The following is a 27,705-nucleotide window of genomic DNA, read 5'->3' as shown; positions in this document are numbered from 1 at the left end:
TGTATAATAAAAAATTAACAGATCCTTTGTAGTCACCTTCTCATTGGATGGCATGTTACATTACAAGTAAGACATGTAAATGAATATGAAACTAAAATCCCTTCCATAAACTGTTAATGAATATGGTCTTTACAGTGGAATGTACAGTGCAGAAAACAAAGCCTCACTGTAATTGACACACAATTAATTCTTCCATCTGATAAACCATGTGTCACCACAGAGATTATAAAATTTGCTATGGCACATATGAATTAATTTTGCTAAATTGGCAGCAATGCATGTTCAGGAAGTTTGGGTCTATAGTTTTTATTACTGAAATGTGAAAAGTTTGATACCCAAATTCTCTCACAACTCAATTGTCTCCAGTGTTATGTATCAGAACAGACCTGTCATACATAAGTTAGCTATATTCAATCTGTATTCAACTGAAATTGCCTTCTGAAAGTTTTAATAATATATTTCTCTTTCTAGCATTTTTTAAAACCACAAGTCACTGGGGTGTCAAGTATCCACAGGGCTTTTCATCTTCAAAGGACTTTACAGACATTAACTAATTAATCTTCACTGCAATGTTAATGCGTGCTCTTCCATTAGAGATAGGGAAGTAGAGAGAAGTTTCCAAGGAAATTTTGAATTTGAATTTGTCAAAAATAAATATATAAATACATTAATTAATTTTAAAAGCCCCAAAAATGGAAATATTTCAGCCAAACTCCAAAATATTTAGGTTTGGCCATGCTGCTGCAGGCAGTGCCTCATGGGAAGTGTTGTTCAGTTGCCTCACGTCTCCATTGTCCTCCATGGACTAGACTTCCCACCCAGACTACATCTTCCCATGATGCACAGTGCCAAGGACACCCAGGATGCACTGCTTCCCCTCTCCAAAAGGAGATCCCAGAATGTATCATTCAGTAGTTGAATTTTCACTGCAAAAAAAAAATGAAGTTTTCCACCAACACCCTCCCCCGCCCCCCAAAAATCTGACAAAGCTGGATAGTCAGTCTGAATGATGGGAGTAAAATTCAAGCATTTCTAGTCCTTCCTGTTCCCATATAGTCAGACTAGGCCTCTTTTCACTTTTTCTTTAAATATCCCATTAGAATTTTCTGCAGTTTTAACTTTAACTTGCACAGAAATTTTCAATAAAACTAACATTTGTTTCAGGAGACCTCACAGCAGGAATTCACATGAACATTTCAGTATATGCAGTGTATCAAGATGGAGTAAGCAAGCCATGTCCTGGCCAACTTTATCTGGTGGATTTAGGTAAGTGCACTCTTGTGGTAAAGTCACTGCGTGCTGAGATGGAAGTAACATTTCAGTGTTCAGTTTTATGGAAAACAGTCTTCCCCCGGGTCTTTCCATGATTTGGCAATTTTGTAGAACTACTTGATTTTATAAACTATGGCTAAACGTATCCATTTTCTCCCACCTTCCTTGAACTATAGAGAAAAACAGAAATTTAGAAGGAGTTTAAAAGAAGGCGGGGGGAGGGGTGGGGGTTTGGATACCAGAACACCGCTACCAGGGACCTTGCCAATACAGTTGCACTTTGCCTTTGTGTGGATATAATGTAGTTTGCAGCTCATGGGACACAATGTAATTAAAGCTGATGCTGAAGGGAATCAATTTTCACTTTTCAAAATGGTACAAATACTGATGTGTTTGTGAATTTTCATGAGAATCTGCAGATTTGGTCATGGGGAGAATTTTCACTTTGTAATGGAAGAGGACAAAATTTTCTTCTTTTGGGGGCACATCTGACAATTAAAGCCCATGCAATGTGAGGAAACACCATAATTTTTATGGGCAGAAAATGGCGAAGCTGTGACCCTTCCTAACTTCCCCTGGAGAAGTAGCCGTGTAGGTCCAGAGCCAGGCCCTATGTGGTCTAAATATAGAAAAAGAAGAGAAAGCTTTGCATAACCTCCAGTATTCTGGATGTCCCTGCCTCCCTTGTAGGATAATTGAGTGGCCTCTAGCATTGTTTTGGCCTCTGTTCTGCTTGGGAGCCAGATGCACAAAATTAATTGAGATGTTCTGTGCAACTGATCCTTGGCCAGACCACCAGCTGAAATGACACACTGAGACAAGCCAATAGCCAATCAGGGATCTTCAGAACAATATGGGAGAACACAAGTGTTTCCCTCTCCTACAGCTACTCCACATACTTTCACACCCAAATCAAAGGGAAAGGGTCCTGTTTTCTCCTGGCCTGGACTCATGCAATCTGTGATGTACACAAAGCCCAAACCTGATCTTTTGTTCTGGATCAATAGAGACACACTTTTGGAGGCCATCAGAATTCTACTGGCTATTTTCTTTAGTAAATAAAAGCTACTGTACCCATAACTGGAGACAGAGACAACATATGTGCTTTTTCCATAAAGCCACAAAATCATTTTTCATGCTGCTCTGAATAGATTTCCAGATGAGCTACCTGAAGTTCTGCATACATTGCCCCTCAGACAAACTGGCTATGTTTCTGGCCAGGATTTTTCTCAGGGGCAGTCCGGCCAATGTTTTCCGCATGACCTTGAGTATATACTCAAAGTTATTTGATCACTGTTTTCAGTGTTGTCCTTCCTCAAAGACAAATTGATTGTCTCCAGTGTGGTGATCTAGTTACTAGATCAGCAGACAGGATTCCCATAGAAACTAACCAGGCTACCGATATTCCATCTACTCCTTGTGAGGAGGGATAAAAAGGATCAGTATAAGCAAGACACTAAATCTTAAACTCTCAACAAGACATAGCTTAGGGTGATGTTTGCTGAAGACACTACAGGATCTAAGTATAGAGCAGGGATAGGCAACCTATGGCACATGTGCCGAAGGCGGCACACGAGCTGATTTTCAGTGGCACTCACACTGTCCGGGTCCTGGCCACCAGTCTAGGGGGCTCTGCATTTTAATTTAATTTTAAAGGAAGCTTCTTAAACATTTTTAAAACATTATTTACTTTACATACAATAGTTTAGTTATATACTATAGAGACTTATAGAAAGATCTTCTAAAAACGTTAAAATGTATTACTGGCACGCGAAACCTTAATTTAGAGTGAATAAATGAAGACTCGGCACACCACTTCTGAAAGGTTGCCGACCCCTGGTATAGAGTGTTATTGGTACAGCTGAGTTAATATATTCAGAGGATTTAAGGCCAGAAAGGACCATCTAGTATGTTGTATGACCTTCTGCATTACACAGGCCATAGACCAGCATCTGATAATTCCTGCATCAAGCCCATATCTTCTGGTTGAGCTAGAACATATCAATATTTATATTGTGATTTTAAGCCACATATGTGAAATCAAATGTGTGCTAGTCATGAGAAATACAACTTAATAACTGGGCTGATGAATTCTGCACTTGCTGCAGCTATTGAATATTTAAGTCTGTGTTCCCTTGTAGAGTAATCCAAGGTGACAAAGGCATGGGTGACATATTATATATATTAGGGAGAAATAACATATTACATATATAAATGACTGGGGTAAATGATATATGTTATATAGCTATATAATTTATCCCCGTCATCCACAACCCCAGTTATCCAAGAGGCTTTTTGTAATTACTCTAAAGCACTTAGCTAAATGAGTTTGTCTCTGTTAACAGTTGATTTAGGAAGCTCATAAATACGTAAAAACTATTTCAAGTCCACTGGGAAAATAGGTAATATAGATATGAGTCACACTGGGGCAAAAACAAGTGAATAGTTTTTCTTCTTTTGTGAATTAGTCACATTCCCACCTTTGATTATAAACCACAATGTCAGCCTGAATGTCAGGTCAGATCTGAAACTCATACTAAGACAATTGTATGAAACAGTTCGACAGTTGACACAGCAGTGATATTGTGACACATACATTTCATCTCATATAAACAGTTGTGGAGAGGGTCCAGAGACAAAGAAGAAATCAGGTACAGTCTCTGAGTCTGGCAGTCTTCCTTTTTTGTCAACGTCTTGGTTAGACAAGACATTTTAAAAAGGAAATGTTAACTACTGGCACTAGAGCCAGCTGAATAGCAGAAAAGGTGATTCGTGAGTATTTTTATGAAGAGAGGAGGAATACTGTGCAGGTGGGTGCACACCAGAGGTGCCCCTTTGTGGTCAGGCTCAGGCATAGCAGGATCACTTCTTTTGCACTTCCACTGGTAATAGTGGCTTCAGCCATGAGGTGGTCTGCCCCTTTCAAGCTCTGGCCAGGTCACACTTTTCTATCCACCTCTTGGGGATGGTAGGGAAACCCAAGCCTGCCCTCTCCTCTGGGTTCAGATCCAGGACCCAAAAGGTAGGCAGCTAAGTTCTGTGCCTGAAAGTGCCATACTGCTTACTCCTGGATTGCTTCCTTACCAGTTCCCTGTTTCCCAACAGGTAAAGCAATAAACATCAAATAACTGAAATCAAAGATAAAGTCTCAGATCTCCTGAGTGTGGCAAGGCTCTCCACTATGGATTTAGCAAAGTCTCTACAACCAGAGCCTCGGGATCTCTTGTAGTGCTCCTTCCCAGGAGCTCCAAGTAGATCAGTTCATCTCCACTGTCTACCTTCCTTCTGAGCTGGCCTATTCCCCTTTTGAGCTCCTCCTCCAAGCCATGAATACTTTGCTGGTGTGGCAGGGTAAGGCCTCTTGGGCTCACAGCAACAGCTTAACCCCTTCCTTATCAGTGTGGAGTTTGAATAAACCGTCATAAGTATTCTGTTCTGTTCTATATTGGTACTCATACTGCCATACTCAACAGAATAGAATACTCCTCATTTCCCCTCACTTGCTGTAAGAGAGTGTGTGTGTGTCAGGTCCCATTATTTGTTGTTTGAAAATATTTGGACAACCACTGGTTTATTCATGAAAGTGTTTGTGAATCCCAAATGTTTCACCTGAGCTCATCTGAAACAGTAAGTTAATGGGCCTGATTAGGGAATTACTGGGTGAAATTCTACGGCCGGAGGTCAGACTAGATGCTCATAATGGTCCCTTCTGGCCTTAACATGTATCAAGCTATGAAAATTCATTCCAGACCGCATTATTTGCTATTCCTATAATTCATTCATTATTCCCAAGTTTAAGAGTATTTAGTCATCCAATCAGGGAACAAAAACAATGCCATATGCCTTTGGTCACCAATCACACATACCATGAATCACAAGTAGTCAAAGACATAGCTGAAAGAAATACTTTGTGGAAATCCGTTTGCATAAACTCTGATGAATGCTTGCAAAAACCAAATATATTCTTAGAAATCAGGACTGGGTCATGAACAGAACAAAGCGCCAAAGTTACCAAATAAACTATTTGCAATAACAGATTCAACTAGCTCTAAGTAACATCCATGGTGCAGGTATATAGTTATAATTTGCAATTTCCACCTGAGCCACATGATGGCAGCATTCCATGTAGAATATAGTAATTCTGTCTCAACTCACTAATATTGGCTAAATATATTTTAATATATAGATCAATACATTTCTCATTTCACACCCACAACTTCCTCCCTCCCCATAATTCTTCAGTGTTAACAAATGATATATTGTGAAAAATCATCATACAATAGCAAGTCATCCTCACAAAATTTAACTTCATATAATGGACTTTTCACATAGGCCAACAAATTACATCAGGTGAAGGTCATGTCCTTAACCCAAATAGAGCACAGATCTAAAAGATAACCATAATTCGTTTTTAAGTGGTGCTCAATGACATGGCAAAATTGATTTTGCACTAGATACGGCCATTATTACTAACTATATTGTAGTAGTGCCTAGAACAACAGGGGAACCAAAGAACCGAGTAAATTATACGGTGCATGGACTGTCATTGTCCACAGTGATGACTCATTTGTATTCAATCAGTATTTAAAATGGTATTTCATATCCTGAGAATCAAAGATATGTTCGGAATTCAATACATCTTGGAATGATGTTTATCATTAGCAGGGTTAGCAGTTCTCGAAATCCAGTACATATTCATGTGTAAACCTACAATATATTTTTTCTTTATAAAAAAAATATTGCATTACTCTACAGCAATGGCTCAAAGCTCAGTGTCATTCAACTCTACTTCTTACAACGTTTTATTATAAGACTTAGTGTAATGATATTGTCCTGTTGCAAGATATTATAAGATGTAGAGTTTTTGGACCTTTATCCCTTTAAAAAAAAAAAAAACACAAAAAAAACCCAGTAAATTGTATATGTAACTCTTCATTGTTAGCTTTAAAAAGTCCTTCAAAATAAAGTATCAGTGTTGGACTTGCTTGCCTGAACTGCCAGGTCTAGGGGCACAGAGTTTGAATGTAACTTTTTAAAAAACATAGTGAGAAGCATAGAGTGGAACTTCGAAAATTAAAGGAAGAAGTTTTCTGTGGAATCAAAGACACCTCCTGTTGGCTGACGGAAATAGAGATACCAAGGGAATTGCAATAGTGAAACAAGAAACCAAGCTACTCACTTTGTTCAGTATAAGTGTGCTTCCCTTCATGGAAGCTACTCACAATCTCTGGCCATGGCTCTGCATCCAGCCAGTCAAAATGAATGATATCAAAAGGAATTCAAAAGAAATTCAGGCAAGGCTACAGCATTCTTCTTTTCGGACATTTAGGTTGCAAGGAGAAATGATTGAGTGGGTGGAGAGTTCTCCATCTCCTGGGAGTCCAGATTATGGAGGCCTAAAATAGATATAGATATGGGTCTCTGTGGCTGTAAATAGGGTTATTTTTAAATATGTTACAGTTTGTCATACTGGTCTGTGGTCTTGGCCATCAAAATCCACACTCTTTGGGAAAAAGCTAATGACATCTCTCTGATGGTATCCACTCACAGCAGAGTGGCGTAGGGATTTTTCTCTTTTACCATTTAAAAATTAAAAAGAGGCTCATTAGACAAGGATGCTTGGCAACTGCTCTACTGGCAGTCAGCACTGTCAAGAGAAATCTCAAGCATCCACCCAGTTAGGAGCAGGGGAGCTGAAAAGGGTAAGTATGGGCATTCCACACTTGTGTCTAAATTCCAGACAGGTCTACAAAAATCCATATTGAATTGCTTGGACACCAAAGCAAATAGGTGCCAACGGCTGCCTTGGGGCTTGAGTGAAACAGCTCTATTTTTTCCCCTCAGTAAAGACATGGGTAAAATGTTCAAAAAGCACCTAAGCATCTTAGGTGCCTAAATGCCATTTGGAACAGATTTAGGCACTTCATACCCAATTTTTAAAGGAAGCATATTCTGTAAGGTTGTCACCACAACACTGTTTTCTCTCTCTCATTAAATTATTTCAGTGAAAAGGTTCCCAAACACAAGCATTGATACTGGTCCTGTAATCATCGCCACAGCTACAAGGGAGACTTCCTATGGTAAGAAGATAGTATTTCAGACTTGGTAAGCAAGAGTTTCTACTTGACCAGAAGTGGGTGGTTTCTGCTTTACTATGTGCTACCGACAGTATCTCAGAGACTGTGAGAGGGGAGGGCAGTTTAGTGATGTGATAACAGAGAAGTGAAAAGTTAGTAACACTTGGTTTGTTACTGGAGACATGGCCCAGCCAAAAACACACCCTTTCACCAGTGCAGGAATGCTGCATCCCTATAAAGCAAACAACACATGTTGGTTAGTCTAGGGCATAATACTAATATATTGGGGAAAGGGTGTAACACTGTCCTTGGGAGCCAAAAAATCTTACTGCGTTATAGGTGAAACCGCGTTATATCAAACTTGCTTTGATCCGCCGGAGTGCTCAGCCCCGCCCCCCCAGAGCACAGCTTTACTGCGATATATCTGAATTCATGTTATATCGGGTCGCACTATATCGGGGTAGAGGTGTAGATTGTATATTGCTATTGCATATTGCTATTGCAACAATTATGCTTTAGGTCTTTTTGTTTTGTTAAGACCCTTAAAATTAAATGTATGTGACAACAGCTAGGATATGAGAAACTAAGACAAAAAATAAGAGAGCATTTCCTGATCATACAGATAGGCATGTTGGCTAAGCTCTTTTGACTCCACAATTTGAGCCAAAGGCTTGTTCGTTTCTCATGTAACACTAACCTCAGTTACTTTTTTTGGTTTCTTGTCACCAATAAAGGTACTTCTGTGTTGCTTGTTCAGAGTCAGGCAACCAAAACCAAACAAAAGATCAATTTAAAAGCAGTGTACACATTTGCTCTTACGTGTAGCTAATGGTTAAACACAATGGCCATATTTCTCAGAAGTGCTTGCCTGGAAACTCCCTTCCACAGCTAGCTTCTCACAGCCAGATCACAGCAGCAAATGTACAGAAGTATGCAGTGTAAAGTGTGCTGCTCCACTAGCCCCTGGTCCTACACTCACTGAAGACAGTGAGATCTTGGGGTGCACAGGGAATGCACAATTAGGACAACAGTGCCCATTCATCTCCCTTGCTTTATCATTTTTAAACAAATGGGCTGAATCAAGCACAAAATATTCTATTTTGCGTATTTCACCCCAGATTTTCAACTGGCGTAAATCAGCATCACTCCATTGACTTTAGTGGAGCGATGCTGATATATGTCAGCTGCACAACAGGCCCCACAACATTTCTTAAAGTAAGAAAGATTTCTTCAGCCTTTCTAAGCTTCATTTTTGGAAAAATGTTTGTCCTCTCACCAGACCGCTGGTTTACAAACTAATGCCCCAATCCTACAAACCCTAATGCACATTAATAAACTTTATGCATGTTAATAATCCCATTGAGTTCAATGGGTCTACTCACACGTGTGTACGTGTTTTCAGGTTTGGGGCCTAGAAAAAAAAATCTTCCCTAAGATATAAGCTATTTGATTAATTCTCTCTTTTTCCCTCCCTTTTCAGATAATGATGGAGATGTTTTTTGGGGAATAGGCACTGGTGCGATCATACTATCAATTGTTTTCTTAACTTTGATATTTAAAAAATCACTTAGAAAAAGGTACTGCTTTCTTTTCCTTCCCCTCCCCCCCCCCCACCTTAGTCTCCAGAATATGGCTCTCTCTCAGAAAACCCTAGAATTATAGAAATTGATCCAGTTTTATACAGCCCCCTGTTACCCAGGGCAACTTTTCCCATTCATAATCATATGTTGCCAAAAGATGTCCTAGATTTTATTTTTTTAAACACAATAAGGTAGGTAATCACACCACAAAATAATATGACCTCTGTAAAGCCCATATTTAGAGAACAAGGGGTATTTCATAATATAGACAGATGAGAAAAAAAAACAAAAAAAGCTTAATCTAAACCCAAATTAAGTTTAGTCTATGTTGGCATATATTTGATCTTTTAAAACTTTATTGCTAAGGCATAAATGGAAACAACATAATAGCAGCCCTACTGGCTCAGACCAAAGGTCCATCAAGCCCAGTATCCTGTCATCTGACAGTGGCCAATGGCAGGTGCCCCAAAGGGAATGAACAGAACAGGTTATCATCAAGTGATCCATGCCCTGTCACCCAATCCCAGCTTCTGGAAAACAGAGGCTAGGGACACCATTCCTGCCCATCCTGGCTAATAGGCACTGATGGACCTATCTTCCATGAATCTATCTAGCTCCCTTTTGAACCCCATTATAGTATTGGCCTTCACAACACCCTCTGGCAAGAAGTTCCAGAGGTTGACAGTGCATTGCGTGAAAAAATATTTTCTAGTGTTTAAAACCTGCTACCTATTAATTTCATTTGGTGGCACCTTGTTCTTGTATTATGAGAAGGAGTAAATAACACTTCCTTAATTTACTTTCTCTATACCACTCATGATTTTATAGACCTCTATCATATCCCCCCTTAGTTGCCTCTTTTCCAAGCTAAAAGTCCCAGTCTTATTAATGTCTCCTCATATAGAAGCCGTTCTATACCCCTAATCATTTTTGTTGCCCTTTTCTGAACCTTTTCCAATTCCAGTATATCTTTTCTGAGATGGGGTGACCACATCTGCATGCAGTATTCAAGGTGTGGGCATACCATGGATTGATAGAGAGGCAATATGAAATTTTCTGTCTTATCAATCCCTTTATTGATGATTCCCAACATTCTGTTCTATTTAAATTACTGCTTAAATAGAACTTGCCTATCAAAATCCCACATTAGGATATTTAGAAACAGGAAGAGATCATAGGAGAGGGGCAGCAGAAAGAAAAATCAGTCAGAACAGTTAAAATATTTTACAAAGACTTCCTGACATCCATTTTACCAGTGATACAGTATCAAATGTATTGTATCCCCTGCTCCTTCCTTCTGAACCATGGACTTCACAGAACAATGGGCATGTTATTTGTGAATTACCTCAACATTTGAATCTTGTGCTTCACTAAGATATTGATACCTAGGAATTCATCCACTGCTGCATCAAACACACCTGTACAGGAAACTTGAATGAAATGCTGTGGTTCTTGGGCAAGCAGACTCCTGAGGCATAGACACCAAAATCGCTGATTGAAGATTTTCCTAATGTGGATTAACCTGCATATGGAGTTAACCTGCATGATCCAAAGGATGGCATAACACAAAGTAGGCTTAAGAGAAATATGTGGACAGATGGTGTTAAGGGGTTCATAGAATATCAGGTTTGGATGGGACCTCAGGAGGTCATCTAGTCCAACCCCCTGTTCAAAGCAGGACCAATCCCCAACTAAATCTGGTTCTCTGAACCAGACACAGAATCAGAATCAGGTTTCATCTATTCTGCCATTGATGCACCTGTTAAATAAAAGCATTTAATTGAAACCAGAGACTCCCTACTCCCTCAGGAACACTGTACCACACACTGAGATCAATGGAAGTTTGGCTCACTTAAAGTTTCTTGTAAGTAATTTTCTTTTGTGTAGGTTACAGAGCAGCTTTGATTGTAAGAAAGTCAAGTTTCAATACCACAGTTTTTCTGACCATGTGCCTGAGCCAATCTCAACAGATCAGGAAATATATGCATCCTCTTCCTCTTAACATATGCTGTTTTTTTCCAGTTTGACAGCTGGCAACACTGTAAATTTAAACCTATACATTTTGCACGAGGGCTTGGGCCAAACTAAAATGGCTTCTGTGGTTTCTGATTCATGGAAGCACCATCAGCCTTGGAGGCTACACAGCTGCAAAGGCTGAATCTGAGGATACTAGATCCTCAGTAGTAGCCACCTAGCATAAGACCAGAGTAAGTATTATGCAATTTCCAGAGCCTGTCCCCTTCCCAGGGGTGAAGCCAGACTCAACCTACCCCATCCCTCAAGCTCAGTCAGTCTGTTAGCATTGAACTGATTCATAGTATTAGGAAATGTGTGGGATTCAAGCTATATACTCTGGCTCAATCCCACAAGTAATCTGCAAATGGCGCTCTCCATGGTTTCCCTAGGAATTCTACATATGGAAGGCTTTCAGGATCAAGCCCTGACTCACTTGTGTGCATCTACCAAGCTACTTTCATGTTCCCAAAGAGCCCTGTTCAGCGTTTACCTTTCCTCTGACTTCTATGGGAACTCGATCTGAGAAAAGGGAGCTCAATTGGGCACTTAAATTGAAATCAAGGGAAATTTGCCAGGAGGTTTCAACACTATTTTTACAGTAAAAATGGGATTCAATTTTCAAAGTAATTCTGAGAATTCACAGCATGCCATTATTTATATCACATTCCTGTAAGTAAATGAGCCTTTAATACTCCTAGGGTAAATGTCACCCTTGGGCAGAGGGCAAATACAAGGCCTATCTGCCACTGAAGTGAGACATAAGTTGTGCATAAGTCTCATATTGCCACTTTGTCCAGAGGCAATTTTACCCTGTTAAACGACTAATATAATACACTAACTTTTTCCTTATTTTATTTTATGTAAGAATTAGCACAGCACTTGCATCATTGACACCAAAATGGCTGACTGAAGATTTTCCTAATGTGGAAAACAGCAGTGTGGTAAAGTCACTCCAGGTAACTACTCAAAACAACATCCCAATTGTTTTCATTTTTCTATACAGATCAAATTTAACTCCACATGCAAAAAGCCATGTCAAATAAATGCAGCCCAAAGTGAGAGAAATCTTCTCTCTCTGACAGATATGCTCTGGTTCAATCAGGAAATAATTCAGGGAATTACTATGGTCTGTGTTAATAGGTGGTCAGATTCGTTTATGACAATAATCCCTTCTGGTTTTGGAATCTATGAATCTATCTGGAACAGGTTATGCTGTAGTTATGGGTCATGGCTCACCATGATTCCATAGCAAGCACAGTGACATTCTGGAGTGGCTCTGGAAATCAGATTGCAAGCTCTTTGGGGCAGGAACTGTCGTCGTCTGTGTGTGCGTGTACAGTGCCTAGCACCATCAGGTCCAACCTGGTTGAGATCTGGAGACTCTACTGCAGCCTAAGTATTAAATAATAGCACTACAATCAGGACTGGCCCTGAAGTGTGTTGAAAAATATTCAGGCACACTCACCTGTTCCCTTTCCTCCTCCCCTCTAGTTCCCTTTGCAGAAGGTGGTTAAATGATGGTGTAACATGCTAACAAAGGGACCGAAAGGGAGAACAGGAAGGATAGGTGAAATGAGTAGGATTTTGAATCTGCACTCCAGTCTCTTTCTTAGGAAACAGCAGTGACACTTTTACCATTTACAAAATATTGTCTATTTGTTAATTTTATTTTATTTTTTCAGGAAAAAAGTGAGTTAATGAGTTGCAATTCCAACCAGTTGTTCTTGGATAATGATGATCCAGTTGTTACGGAAGTACTAGAGACATCACTGCAGGAGGAGTGCAAGACCACAGACACCAAAAAGGGAAACAGAAAAGTGGCCACTGAGCATATGGCCATCTCCCAAAACTCACTGTTTGTCAGCACTCTAGTCACTGAGCAGAACAATGGCTATAAGCCCCAGGTTTCCAACAGAAGCCCATTGGGAAACATACTTAGTAATACTTACGAAGCACAGTCCCAAGCACTGGATCCAAACACATACCTCTCAAGCCAAGATACAAATGTTTTCTTAAAAGATTATACAAGTCCTATTACTTTCTTGTGGAATGCTGAAGGAACTGGGAGCAATACATTTTTACTTGACAAGATTAACCTCATTTTAAACAACAGAAGTGGACAGAGCAACACTTTCAGTACAACAGATGAGGAACCTAATACACTTTTGGAAAACCAGTGGAAAAGTCCACCGTCCACTGAAAATGTTCAAGAGCAGACATTAGTTCCAGATGAGTTGGTCTCTTGCTTAGGAGCTGTGACTGAAGGATCCATAGGTATAAAGTCCTACTTTCCACAAACTGTTGGAAAACTATTTCAATAGAAATAATTGTAATAAAGAAATAATACTATTTTATGGCCGTGATACATCTATCTCTCTGAATTTTCAAGAATCAGAACTGGAAACCTAATTCAAAATCTGAAGTTCATTTTCTTAAGTTGAATCAAAAGACTTTCGGATGAGATAAAATGCTTTGGGTCCTTAAGTCACTAATCATTTGTAGTCATTAAATTCCCTTGGCTTTTCAGAAGAGTAAGTATATAAATCAGGTGCCCTAGATGAATTCAAACTTAGGGGATTATATCCCGCCTGCTTCAATACTCCTTGCAGTTCTAACTGGATATAGAATTCTTCTCCTATCCTAAATCTTAAGTCATTTCTCTTGTTAAATAGTTGCAATAGATATGTTTCACTCAAGAGCTCGTTGTATTTTAGTGAAGGATAAAATTATCCCTATATGTATTAGCTGAAGTTCGTAAAATATCTTGGGATCCTTAGGGATTTAAAGGCACTACATTTAAGATTATTTTTATATATTGTATAATACAAGCCTGGAGGCTGAAAACACAATCTTTTCCATACAACTGAAAATGGATATTTAATTGTCACTTCCATCCTGTAATAAGAATAGAAGAACTACCCTTCAGCACACCTTGCCCTGCCCAGTTGCCTTAAAACATCTTTCTAGACTTGCCACAAAACAACTCCTTCATACTAAGTTAATGGGAACAATGTTACTGATTTACCACCATCACCTCCCCTCCACGCCCCCGCCAACTTCTCACTTCTTCATCAATTATTTTCTTTTAGTCCAGCATCAGTGTTCTGAGTGACCTGCAACATGGCAATGAGAACCTGCATTAGGTATGTTACAGGGAATACAGTTTTGTTGAAATCAAGATAATGAAAAGCCAGGCCTCTCTTTTCCGATATGTACCTATGAGGATGGCCTGGACTGCTATCATGGAAAATTCAGCCTGTGCTTTTAGAGGTATCACACAGTTTTCCCTAGGCATTCTGAAACTTTAAATGAGAAAGGGTTGTATCATTGTGTTTAATATTTTTATTTCACATGGCGAGTCAAAACTTTTCAAAAAGCAAACTAATTGACATGTGTTTTAGAGACCTAGACATGACAGTAAAGGGAGTTTAAATAAATTCTTTAAAAGAGTAATTCCACAGAACTTCAAATAATTTTGTAATTAATAGAAAATGTCAAGTTTTTATATCAAACTTTCAGCAGCCCATTCAAAAACTGACTTGGAAACGTTTACTTTCCTAATAGGGTTTCTTTCACTGTCAGCTCTTTGGCACAGGGACAGGGCCAGCTCCAGGCACCAGCGAAGGAAGCAAGTGCTTGGGGCAGCCAATGGAAAAGGGCGGCACATCCTGGTCTTTGGCAACGGCGGGTCCCTCAGTCCCTCTCTTCCTCTTTGAGCTGCCGCTGAAGTGCCACCAAAGAGGAAGAGAGGGAGTGAAGGACTCACCGCCAAATTGCCACCGAAGATTGGAGCAGCCTGAATGAGCTGCCACTGAAGTGCCGCTGACCAGCTTTTTTTTTTCTCCTCCCGCTTCACCGCTTGGGGCAGCAAAAAAGCTGAAGCCGGCCCTGCAAAGGGACCTTCATTTGGTTCTGTGTTTCTACAGCACCTTGTACAATGGGGTCCTGCTCCATGACTAGAGCTCCTAGGTGCTATTGCAATACAAATAATAAAATAAGAATAATATTTTAACACCTGTAATTAAAATAAAAGTCTTTGTTAAGCACCAGGTATGGACCTACAAACATCATCCACTATTTAAATACACTGCTGGCTTATCATTGTTATATTAAGGTTTTTAGCCATCCAGCTACTCACATCCTAAACCATCCTGCTACAAAAACATGTTACTTGTGAGATGTCTAGCTCCACCTATGGGGTTGTTTTAAAATATTATCCTGAGGCCTGGTCCACACTACAAAATTAGGTTGATGACAGCTGCCTTGCATCAACCAATTCATGCATGTGTCTACACTCAAGTTTGTCTCCCACTGACATAAGTGCCCCATTCTGGTGATGCAGTAACAGGACCTCCCTGGACAGCCTTGAGTCCTGGTTGATGTACTGAGGTTGATGCAGAGTGAGTGTAGACATTGCATGACCTACGTCAACCCTACTAATCCTCTAGCAGTGTTTCTCAACCTTTTTGCAGTGGTGCTGGAAAATAATTTTTAATAGTGGGGGTGATGAAAGCCAGCCTCCTTGCGCCCCTGTCCACTCCCCTCCCCCCAGAGCTGGGGCCAGGAGCAGGGCTATGTCTCTGAGAAGGGGGGGACCCAGACATGGGTAAGGGGGCTGAGGCTGGGGCCACAGCTAGTGGCGGGCGCGGGGTCAGCAGCCAGGACCCTGTGTAAAACTGAACTTTCAGCTGATGCTGCCCTACTGGCTGATTTCCATGCAACATAGTTTTCTTTGTGTGACATTGAACTCTCATGTGATGGTATTCAGCCTTTCAACTTCCTCCAACCTCTGTGGATGCTCCATCCTGATTGATCAGAGAGAACTGATGCATTTGCAGCACTTTTGTTCAAAATGAAGCAGGGTGCACAGTACAAAGTTTTTCCGTACTCCAGCATAACCAATCTCTTGTGCAGGTCTCACCATTTGGAAGAGTTTTTGTCAGCAGACAAGTAGGGAAAGCATGATTATCAGCATCTCATGGAATGTTACTTAGAATTTCAAAACAACTAATCTGAAGAAAAGACTACACTTGGGCAGCATTGTTTGTCAATAATTCCACAGTCAACCCTGTAGTACTCATGAATTGCTCTTGCTGCGCAAGATTTACATCTTCCTGTTGCTGTTGAGTTTCTTGATCGTACAAGGATCTTCTGCTGCATCTGTTACTGTTGGCACATCTCCTTATTGATGACTGTCCTCATGTTCAGGTATTGGCATCGAAATATCACCTGTTGCAGTTGCGGAGTTTTCAATATCTGTAGCATTGTTTGTTGGGTAAGGCGTGTTTTCCAGTGGTTTGAGAAATGAAGTTAGTGGCTTTGAGCTCTTAGCTGCTGCTTCACTCACTTGTTTTCACCATCTCTTGCTTGCACCGCTTTCAAATCTCCTCTTCATAGTGATCTATCTGGTCAATATGTAGCCTATCCACACTTGAAATATTCTGCTGTAAATAAGTAGTTTATCTACACTTGAAATCTTCTACTGTAAACATGTACACAAATGCTGAAAAGACCTAAAATGAAGAAATACTAATTAAGACCACAAAAGGAAACAGTCAGACATCATCCTTATCATTGAATCAAAACTCAGGCACGCAAGGTATAATATAACAGGCTGAGCTGAAGACAAAGGGATGGCACATATATAGTAACAGACACAGATACAGACAGAGATAATGTGCAAAAATTTCAAACGTGTGTCCTCATGAAACTCACTGTACAAGACTGTCCTCACAAATTTTCACCTTGAATCTGGACCTATAGACTACAAAAGCCTATGATGATTGCCAAGCTAGGGCTCAACCAACCAACCAGTCACCTCTTTTAGCTAGGATATGAAGATAATGAGAAATTTTCACACATAAATAATTCCTTAGTCAACTAGATGTAAAACTATAAAGACACTAAAATGTAACAATTCTCTACCTTTTAACACACATTTGATCCAGTGTCAGCCACTAGTAGTGGTTTGTTTATATAATCAGCTGATCGGAGAGGACACATTCATCACAGTCTAATCTTGTGCCATCAGAACTGATATATTTTTAATATTTATGAACATTTTTAATTCTTTAATGACAATCTATATCAGTTAAAAAAATTACATCTTTTACCAAATCACATCTCTTATTTGCTTAAATTTGCAGCTCTAAGCTGAGAGAGCGTGTCACATTTTGGTCTGATAGGAATGTGCATAAAAATAAGTTGCAAAACTTATCAAATGCCAAAAAATTAACAAGTGCCTAAATTTGAGGCCCCCTTTGAGCTTGAGGACCAACCCAAATGGCCCTCCTTCCCTCCTCCCCCCCATTGACCCTGGCCCTAGGCACCTCAGGTCACCGCTCCACATTGAGCTTTTCTAATGGCCTTTTTGTTTGGCTTGTCAAACTCAGCAGACAGCCACTCCCCACTACCTGGCACCAACTTTTCCTCCTTGGCCTCACAGATATTACATAGGACACAGCGGGCAGCTATAACCACTGGGATATTTTTCTCACGAGAACCAATCCATAAGTACATTGACCAGTCATTTTGCACCTGCTGAGCATGTAATTGAATTTTTTCTTGGTGCTGTTGACGTGGCCGATGTACAGCTTCATGTGCCAGGGAACCAACGTGTTGGCTGGGTCTCCCTGGCTCACTACTGGCATTTCAACATCACTAATGGTAATTGGCCAGTCAGGAAAGAATGTCCCTGGTTGCAGCTTTCTGAACAGTCCTGTGTTCTTAAAGGTGCAAGAATCATGTACCTTTCCAGACCAGTGCACAGGTGATCTGCCACGGCTTACATAAACCATAGAACAGTAGCCCATGCTGCTAATGTACTCTGTTGCAAGGTTTGTCTGGTGCCAAACTAAGGATGTGCATGCCATCTGTCACCTCACTGCAGTTTGGGAACCCCATTGTTGCAAATCCATCCTCTGTAACTTGTACATTGCCAAGAACCCTGGTTTTGTGTAGCAGGACACAATTAATGACCCAAGAAACATGACAACTGCCCCAACCGTGGATTTTCCAAATTCAAAATGATTTCAGACTGACCAATAGCAATCCAGTGTTGCAAGCTTCCAGAATGTGATCACCACTTGCATCTCAACTGTCAACACAACTATCATTCTGGTGTCCATGCGCTGGAGGACTGGCCAGTGCACACAGATCCAGGAATATAGCTTTGTGTATCTGAAAATTCTGCAGCTACTGCTCATCATGATGCAATCCCACCAGTCAGTGCTTGTTTCTTGCCCAGAAGCAGCGATCCACCATCTGAAGTTTTTCTGTGAATGACACCAACATCCTTGAATTATATTTTGCTATGTTACTCAGAAATCTGTTCTTGAAGAAATCGTCGGGTCCCCTGTTTCACTTCTTCCTGCAGCTCTGATAATACTGGAGACTTGTGCGTCCTGTATTTGCAACAGTCATGACAATAGTACAGAGCTGTGTGGGCTCCATGCTTCTGTCAGAGATGGCTGACACTGAATAGTACCACATGGGTTTGCGGGATATTAAAAAAAGGCATAAAAATTATGGGATATGATTTGAATGCTAGTATGGGATGGCAAAAGTTGCATGCTGGGAACTTGACCCCTAGCTCCCAGTAGTCACTGTGCTGCTTGTTTCCACTCTACTATGCATTGCCCAAATTTCAGTGCACAGGACAATGGTGACTAGCACAATGGGACATCTATCCCTGCACCTCACTGTGAATTGACACAAGGACACCTCATGAGCTGTGCTGCTGCAAGGACCTAAGTATGCACATGCATGAGCAATATACTAACTGTGTCTGCTTTATGCCAACATAACTTGTGTCCGCCTACTTTTGTAGTAAAGACATGGCCTGAATTTCAGTTTTTTCCTCAAGATCCAGATTCTGATATCGTTACTTGGGTTGAATAGTTGAATACCCCATGAGTAGTTGGATTGTCTTCAAATGTGCACTTCAGCTTGAGTTATAGTATCAGAATCTGAACCCGAGTGATTCTATGTAAACACAAATTTCGCATGTCCTTTCTAGTACAGTTACTGCAGTTGCTTTATAATTATTACCATAAAGCAATGAGACTAAAAGACTTACAGAGCTGGATTCTTCTCGTTTACACCAGTGCAACCTCAGCGGGGTTAATCTCAATTTACCCCAGTGGAAATGAAAACATAATTAAGCCTAATGAAGAAGTCAGTGGAGTTATAAAGTGAGTGTGATGAGAATCAGGCCCATTGCCTTCAGTGCAAGCTTTACAATTAAGGTCTGAATAAGGGCTATAGGCTTTGGCTTGCTGCTATTACACAATCTGGGTGGGGAGGGGAGATCTTTAGGCTCTCTCAAGTCCTAAGATAATTTTCAGCTCTGATGATATTTTAGTATCTAGTTTATATTGTTTGCAAATACATGCTCAATCCTGCTCCAGTTGAAGAACATGGCAAGACACCTGTTGATGTCAATGCAGCAAGCTTGGCTTCTGAGATACCTAGATTACTTCCATATGATGCCCAAAAGACACCAAGAGTGACATTAGCAGCTTGTCAGGAGCCCAGGGCCCAATCTTATTTGCATATGGACTTTTTCATTTTTATTAAAAATAAAAATGGTCAGAGCCAAAACCTTTGGTTGTACACCAATTTTTATGAGTACATTCATACAATTTGTTGGTTGCTTTAGTTGACTAAAAATAAAATTCTGCAGAAGACCAAGCATTGTCCTCAACCTTCATAAAAGGGAGAAGGTGGGGGTCACCATAAGATGCATTTGTTCCTTTTGGTTGTATTTTGGGCACGCTTTTTTTATTCATAGGAAGTACAAGCCTGTTTGGCTAGTTCTACTTAAATAGTAACCTTGGGCACATTCTTTTTACTATGTGACAAAGAAGCTTATACAGGTGTCTCTGATGTACTTGGAATCATAGAGGATACTGTATATAAATGGCTTAATTGGATACACAAATTGTAGGGCCTATCCCTCTCTCCCTGTGTAATGATGAAGCTAATAATAATATTAAAAGGAAGTGTTACCTCTGAATGCCTACAACCAAGCTGAAATGTAAACTATTAAAAGGAAACAAATACTGGTTTTGTATGAGTGTATTAATAATCTTAAGGTTTAGATAAATTATAATATCCATACCAAGCTATCGAGAAACATGGCACTTAAATATTAATTACTACTATTTATTTTTCATTGTGGTGGCACCTAAAAGCCCCAGTCATGGACAGCGAACCCAATTGTGCTAGTACTCTACAGGCTTTTCTCAAATGGTGTGAGGCTCTGTAAGCTCTTCTCAAATAACTGATGACTGATCTTCCTGATTACTTGTCCTTGGCTTTTGAGCCGAGATAGTTGTGGACTATTTGTGGCTGCTTCCTAGTAATGTGCGGTGTGCTAGTTGGATCCATGAAATCTGTCACCGTTCTACTTAATTTACAGAGTACTCTATTACCAGGTAAGTTTTTTAACCCGGAGGTTGTGGTGGTATTTTAGAAGCTGCAAATTGTCTCTAAGCGTAAGTGTTTTTCTAGCATGCACATTAGTCTAAAAGTAGTGATCGTTACTTGTGCAGGAAGGAAATTGTAAGAGAGCAGCCACACCACCCAAAATGTGAGATGTGGAAGTTAATAAACCCTTTTCTTGTCCACATCCTGACATTTCAGTTCAAGACACTACATGAACAAGAAACGCAGAGGAACCTGCACAACGTGGAAATGTTTCATTGTGGTCTTTGACAAACCAGAAGGGTCTGATCCTGCATTCCTTTTGTACTCCAAATACCTGGGATGAAATCCTGGCCCCATTGAAGTCAATGACAAAACTCCCAGTGACTTCAGTGGGTTCAGGATTTCACTCCCAGTCATGCAGAACAGGGCCCCTACACTTGAACCCAGATCTTCTTTCCTCGTAGTTGAATGGGTGCAACTCAAAATATGGTGTTGGTTACAAACAGGCACTGGGCACAGTTTTGTCCTGCGTTTGACTAAGAAATTGCTCCATCTCCAGGGATGGAATGGATGATCTGTGTTTTGACAGGTATATGAAGAAAACAAATATTTCAAATACATGTCACAAACCCCATTCATTCACAGTGCAAATCACCAGCAACAGGATATCTTAAGCACAACTCCATTCAACTTTGTTGTATGTAGAAAGATAAGATGGATGGGGTAATATCTTTATTGGAGCAAGAGACAAACTTTCCATTTTACACAGATTTCTTCTTCAGATCTGGGAAATACATTCTGTATGCATGTCTTCTTCCTTATCTATCTGTTTTGCCCTTTCTGAGCTCTTTGGCCCAGGGATTGTGCCTTCTTTTGATTATGCATAGCACCTAGCCATCTAATCCAGTATGTGGACTGACAGTAACCATACTAGATGTGTCAGGGCAGTAGTGTGGTCTAGGTTAAACTGAGTTTACCCACTTCTCGTTTGGGGAATATGGAGTTTTGGTTAGGTTAGCTTATCCACTTCTACATCACTAATTCAGACAATTATGGAATAAGTGAGAAGCCTGATACAATGTGGAACAACAAGCTTATGATGAAGTTTCTTTTTAACCCCCACACCAGTTAATGGATGGCTCATGCCCTAAAGGATGAGAGTTTATATTCCTTCTAAAAATATGTTATGCTATCTAATGTGATAATGGATGTTCTCATTTCCCATCTGTCTAATCCTTTTGGAATTCTGCTATGCTCTGATATCTTGTGGTAATGGATTCCACATTTTACTTATGAGTGTGGCAATGAGCTCTACAGATTATTATGAATGGTCTAAAACTATTTCCATTTAGCAGTTTTAAACTGCTTTTCAATTTCATTGAGTGTTTCCTTATTCTTCTTATTGGGAGAAAGGATAAATAGAAAGGCTTGATTCATCTTCTGTATATCATTCGTTATTTTACATTCCTCTGTCATGTCCCCTTTTACTAATCTCTCTAAATTAAACCAGCTTAATCTTTTCAGTCTTTCCTCATGTAGAAGTCTTTCCATGCCTCTTCTTTTCATCCTGTCTCAGTCCTTTCAAATTCTGCTGGATCTTTTTGTGATGGAATGATCAGAATTACATTTCAAATGTGCATTATATTTTAGGTTTTAGAGGACCCTGAAAACCAGCTTGTATTCTGAGTCAGAGAAATATCTAATCCTCTTAAATTATATATAAGCCATTTGTCTCAAATTTATCTTGCAGCAGCCTGTTCCATGGGTTACTTATAACTTGGATGTTGGAGAATTTTATTTTATTTTTTCTAAACGCACTGCCTTTCAGTTTCACAGTGTCCTCTACTCATTTTTGTATCATAGTACAGGGCAAAATTAATTGCTTTCTATCCCTTCCATGCATTCATAGGATGTTGCAGGGCTAGATATTGTGTTAGAATGACAGCAACTATATATACACGGGTGTATTGTTAGAATGAGACCAAATATGCCACTGCGTGTGTTAAGTCTCTGAGTGTTCCCAATATGACAGAGCTATTTCCATCAACTTATGCACACTTTGATTGAACTGATAACTCATGTAGTTATAATTGAAGTGTCCTGCCAAACCTGATTCCCTACTAAATAGTACAGATACTGACTTCCCTAACAGAAACTACAACAAACCCAAAAGCGCAGAAGTTAGTGATCTTGTAGATAGTTTGATCGTTAAAAAAAATTGCTTAAATCTTGACGTTAATATATTACTCATGAGAGATCCCAGATCAACAGCCCAGGGGACTGAAGTTCTAGATTTAGTCAAAAAACAGGTAAAACATGGCCACTGTTACGGTCTTAATTCCCCAGCAATAAATCTCAACTCTGACATGAAGTGACCTGTAGGGGCAAGAGGATAGTTCAGTGTCCATACTCCTTCAGTCCTGGACTTCCCTGCTGAGACGCTCATTAAGTCTTCTGATCATTGCCCATTGTGAGGGTGATTTTAATGTATGAACATGTTATTGGATGAAGAACATTTGCTAACTTCATGCAGGACACCACATTGCTGTTAGTTGAAAGTCATTACAATCTATAACCAACATAGGTTAGAATTCAACCTGTGACTTTATGGGGAAGGGTTCCTTCACCTAAACCCTGCAGTAGTCATTGCTCTTCAGAAATACTTTTATAGCTATAGAGCCATTTAGTGCATCAGGAAAAAATGATGAATTAATACACCAAGTGTTAACGAGCTATATGTCACTACTTGCTCCATAGAATCTGTTTTTGGTTTGCTACTAGTACTTCCTGGATAAGTTTACAAACTTGAGGGCTTTTTTTTGGTACTTCGGTCTTTCAACATCTTCCCTCCCGCCACTCCAGGGACAGTGGAAGATATGTACTGGCTGCTCTAGAATGCATGACTGAGCTCTGGCACATCAGTAGGATTTAGCTGACCTCACATGATAGTGCAGAGTTCAAACATAGGTGTAGAAAGTAGGGCTGTCCAGCTATTAAAAAAAATTAATCGTGATTAATCACACTGATAAACAATAATAGAATACCACCATTCCAGAGGACATGAATCCATGCTGATGACTAGTTCTGCTCAATAACAACCCAAAACAATGAGGACCAACACATGTTCATCATTGAGTCAGATGCCACCAGCAGAAGATTCATTTTCTTTTTTGGTGGTTTGGGTTTTGTAGTTTCTGCATCTGAGTGTTGCTCTTTTAAGACTTCTGAAAGCATGTTCCACACCTCGTCCCTCTCAGATTTTGGATGGCACTTCGGATTCTTAAACCTTGGGTCAAGTGCTGTAGCTATTTTTAGAAATCTCAGATTGGTACCTTCTTTGCATTTTGTCAAATCTGCTGTGAAAGTGTTCTTAAAATGAACATGTGCTGGGTCATCATCTGAGATTGCTATAACATGAAATATATGACAGCATGTGGGTAAAACAGAACAGGAGACATACAGTTCTCCAAGGAGTTCAGTCACAAATTTAATTAACGTGCATCGTCAGCATGGAAGCATGTCCTCTGTAATGGTAGCTGAAGCATGAGGGGGGTATACGAATGTTTAGTATATCTGGCACTAAATACCTTGCAACACCAGCTACAATAGTGCCATGCAAATGGCTGTTCTCACTTTCAGGTGACACAGTAAACAAAAAGCAGGCAGCATTATCTCCTGCAAATTGTAACCAAACTTGTTTGTCTGAGCGATTGGCTGAAGTAGGATTGAGTGGACTGGTAGGCTCTAAAGTTTTACATTATTTTATTTTTGAATGCAGTTATTTTTTGTACATAATTCTACATATGTAAGTTACACTCACGATAAAGAGTACTTGTATGAGGTGAACTGAAATACACTATTTCTTTTAGCATTTTTACAGTGCAAATATTTGTAATAAAAAAATAATATGAAGTGAGCACTGTACACTTTGTATTCTGTGTTGTAATGGAAATCAATATATCTGAAAATGTAGAAAAACATTCAAAAATATTTAATACATTTCAATTGGTATTCTATTGCTTAACAGTGCGATTAATCGCAATTAATTTTTTTGAGTTAATCGCGTGAGTTAACTGCGATTAATCGACAGCCCTAGTAGAAATGTTTGTGCTGCTGCTGCATGCATCCTACCACTGAGCAAAATCTTTATCTGCCATTTCATGACAGCCAGGCATCCTCTTTCTGTGCATAGTGCAGAGGAACGGCTGGTGTCAGAATATGGTGTGGGAGAGCTTCTCACGCTGATGTTGCCTTTTATGATGCACAAAAGCTGTGGCCTCACATCCTCTGCTATTGGTGTCAGTGCAGACGCAAGCGAGGTAACAGGCCCACTCAAAATTCATACTTATCACGCTGTGGAGGAACTCCTGAATAATAAACCTACTGGTGCATGAATATATCATGCCAGTACATGACATTATTATGACCTTCAATCTAAATATGAGCATAACTTAGCATCATATTCTATACAATGAAGAACTAAGCTAATCCTGTAATTGTTTCTCACAGCTTTGATGCAATCTCAATGAGAGGGATCTATCAGTAGATAGAGAGAGGAAAATTAAAAAAAATAAATACAAGAAACTGTACAGTAATCCATTAAGAGCCCAGATTTTGGATTTTACCCACAAGAACAAAAACATTCAAGCTCAAGGCTTTGATATCATCCTTAACTCATCCCTGTCAGATCTTTATATGGCATATCAGAAATTCTCCTGAGACAAATACAAACTTTAGGCTCAGAGGGATGAGTTATCGATAGAACAGTAATGATTATGGAGTCTGTTATTTTGTTTTAGTTGTTGTGTTGGTCTCTTATTTTAAGTGCATTTTAAAATTAAATATTATTCCATTAAATTAAACATGCATCATTTATTGCAGAATTGTTTACACTTCTGAATGTATAACAGATACAGTGTGGATGCTATGTAGAGGAGGAGGTGCAAGCGTGAACTAGTGTATAGGGCACTAGACCAATGTCAGGAGATTTAGGTTCTGTTCCCAGATCTGCAACTAACCTGCTGTGTGGCCTTCAGCCAATCACTGTGCCTCAGTTTCACATCTATAAAATTAGGAGAATGATAATTACCTTCCTTTGTAAAACACTTTAGGCCCTACAGATGACAAGTGCTATGTAGGAACCAAGTAGCAGTGTTATAAAACACTAAACAGAATAGAATAATTCTTCTAATAATCTGGTATTGCTTAGTTTTACCATGCATGTATTTTTGACATACACCACCATAAAAAGGTGTCAAAATATTATTCTGTAACTCACCGGTCACAGAGAATAAAGCTTTCGGCAGGTAAGTATGTTGAAGTGACTAAAAATTGGATTAAAAGACTAAACTAAAGTTTTACAATGTTAAGTAGCGAGGCTGAAGCACTAACCCATAGCATTTTTGGCTTTCAGAGGGCAAGGATAAAAGGTTAAAGTTCAGGCAGACACATAAAAGCAAAACAGTAAATAAACTGCAGTTGGTTCATCAAAATCACCCTAACAACAAAGCAACAGAAAACGTCAGAGTTTCAAGTGCTTACACAAGAAGAGCATGAATGTTTATTAGAATGATATGATTCAGTATAGTCTCTAGTATTTTTTTTTGTTAGCACTACTGAGGATTAAGTACTTGCAGGGCTAGGAGGACTGAATGCAACAGTAGAGAATGAAACTAAATATGTAGTTTCTAGAAGAGGATGTGAGAAGTCATGGCTGTGGTTTTATACATTTACCTGCTTCATTGAATGTTAAGAATACATTTGTAAAGCTATGAAAACATCACTTGTAATGTCTAGTAAAATAATAGAACAAATATTAGGAGAAAATAACCAAGCAAACACTAAACAAAGGATTAAGAGAATCATAAGAACCATGAACAACTAGCATCATCTATCACGGGGGTTTTCTGGACTGCTCCCTCCCCAATATAATCTACATACCTAAGAAGTAATAAAGAATAAATCTTACCACAAAGGGGGACGGGGGGGGGGGGAAGTAGCAGATCCAACAGCTGTTAGCTATTTGGATTTTAGTAGATTATTGTTACAATGTCTCACAAAATCATACTCTCAAAAGTTAATTCAACTTGGCTTCAGTACTGAGGTGGATGGGAGAGCAGTTGAGGAGAAACTATATTTGACACAGATAAATAATTTTTTTATACTGCTGGATAACTAACTTGCACTGAACAAAATTGTTGAGATGAACTCTACTCTGGCTGTTAGCTCTTTGCCGGTGTGTCTATTGTTTATTTGTATGGCATTGTGAAGCAAACCAAGTGAGCAATATAGTATCATTCAACTCAGAGCTAAATAGAATGGTTGATGTAGTGAGGAGATGTAGCTTGAGTCTTGGAAGCTGGTTGTGTTTGCGGGAAGCAGTAGGAAGAAAGTTTAACCACCTCAGAACTGGCCTACAAAGGGCCTGGACAACTGAATCGCTAGCATGGGGCTCTGGAGGCCTGTCTCCATGGATATGATGGTTAGTCAGGTTGCTAGGGAAAAAAATGGGGGAGTGAGAGTAGAAGCATGAGGGCTGGCAGCTGAGTGATACTAGCCCATATGGTCAAATGGGGACATGGATGGCCTGAGGATTCAAGATTCTTTGATTTCCACTTCATTTAAGCTGTAACATAAAGAGCCTTTCCAGCTACTCCATGAGGCCTGTGATAACTCTTAACAGCAATATGGAGGGGAGCAATTTATTTGCCTTTATTCTATATTTTCAACATTAAATAAACTTTGTATTATGTAAGCTACTCAGTGTTACTGCTGCAAGCTGTTTTAATGACCTTCGCTCAACTTGTGTTCTTGATCAAAAGACATCAACCAATGGTCTTGGCCTTAAAGAGTTATTGGTATTCTGGCTGCCATCAAACCAAAGCATGGGAAAGGCCTATAGAGTAAGAACAGGAGCAGAATTTGGAGGGACAAGACGAATGACGACACATGGAGAAAAACTGAGTGAATTACTGAAGGCAAAGGGCAATAGGCGTCTATGGGAATCACTGTTAGTTCATGAGGATGTTAAATATGGCAGGAGCTATCTGAAAGAGGAAGATAGCAGCATGATAGTGAAATTTGCACAGCTTCTAAGTTGTAAGAGATTGCAAACATCAGACAGAACATTAAAATAACACAAAAGGGGCAAGAAGTTAAAGGTATGGACAAAGATAGCAAAATGAAAGCTTGGGGGAAAAAGGTATGCTAACTTGCAGAGATTCATTCTAACATATTATCTGGAGGAAAAATAATCTGAACTACATATCCAATGGGAGGGAGAATACTGGAAAGTAGTGATCCTTGGCATAATAGTGAACGTGAAATTAAAC

The 27,705-nt window shown here is 39.6% G+C and overlaps 2 protein-coding genes across 2 annotated transcripts in view; one reads left to right on the top strand and one right to left on the bottom strand.

The window, feature by feature from the left end:
* The window catches only part of IL23R (interleukin 23 receptor), a 46,215-nt gene extending 32,949 nt beyond the window's left edge, over positions 1 to 13,266 (top strand). Inside the window, exons 11-15 of the mRNA XM_039486466.1 lie at positions 1,165 to 1,266; positions 7,278 to 7,352; positions 8,830 to 8,926; positions 11,811 to 11,901; positions 12,628 to 13,266. Of these exons, the coding sequence (XP_039342400.1) occupies positions 1,165 to 1,266; positions 7,278 to 7,352; positions 8,830 to 8,926; positions 11,811 to 11,901; positions 12,628 to 13,266 (1,004 nt within the window). The remainder of the gene's footprint in view (positions 1 to 1,164; positions 1,267 to 7,277; positions 7,353 to 8,829; positions 8,927 to 11,810; positions 11,902 to 12,627) is intronic.
* The window catches only part of C8H1orf141 (chromosome 8 C1orf141 homolog), a 126,850-nt gene that overhangs the window by 72,503 nt on the left and 26,642 nt on the right, over positions 1 to 27,705 (bottom strand). The window lies entirely within an intron of this gene.

This window comes from Mauremys reevesii, linkage group 8 (assembly GCF_016161935.1).
Source record: "Mauremys reevesii isolate NIE-2019 linkage group 8, ASM1616193v1, whole genome shotgun sequence".
Classification (NCBI taxonomy): Eukaryota; Metazoa; Chordata; order Testudines; family Geoemydidae; genus Mauremys; species Mauremys reevesii.
This window is presented reverse-complemented; position numbering and strand designations above follow the sequence as displayed.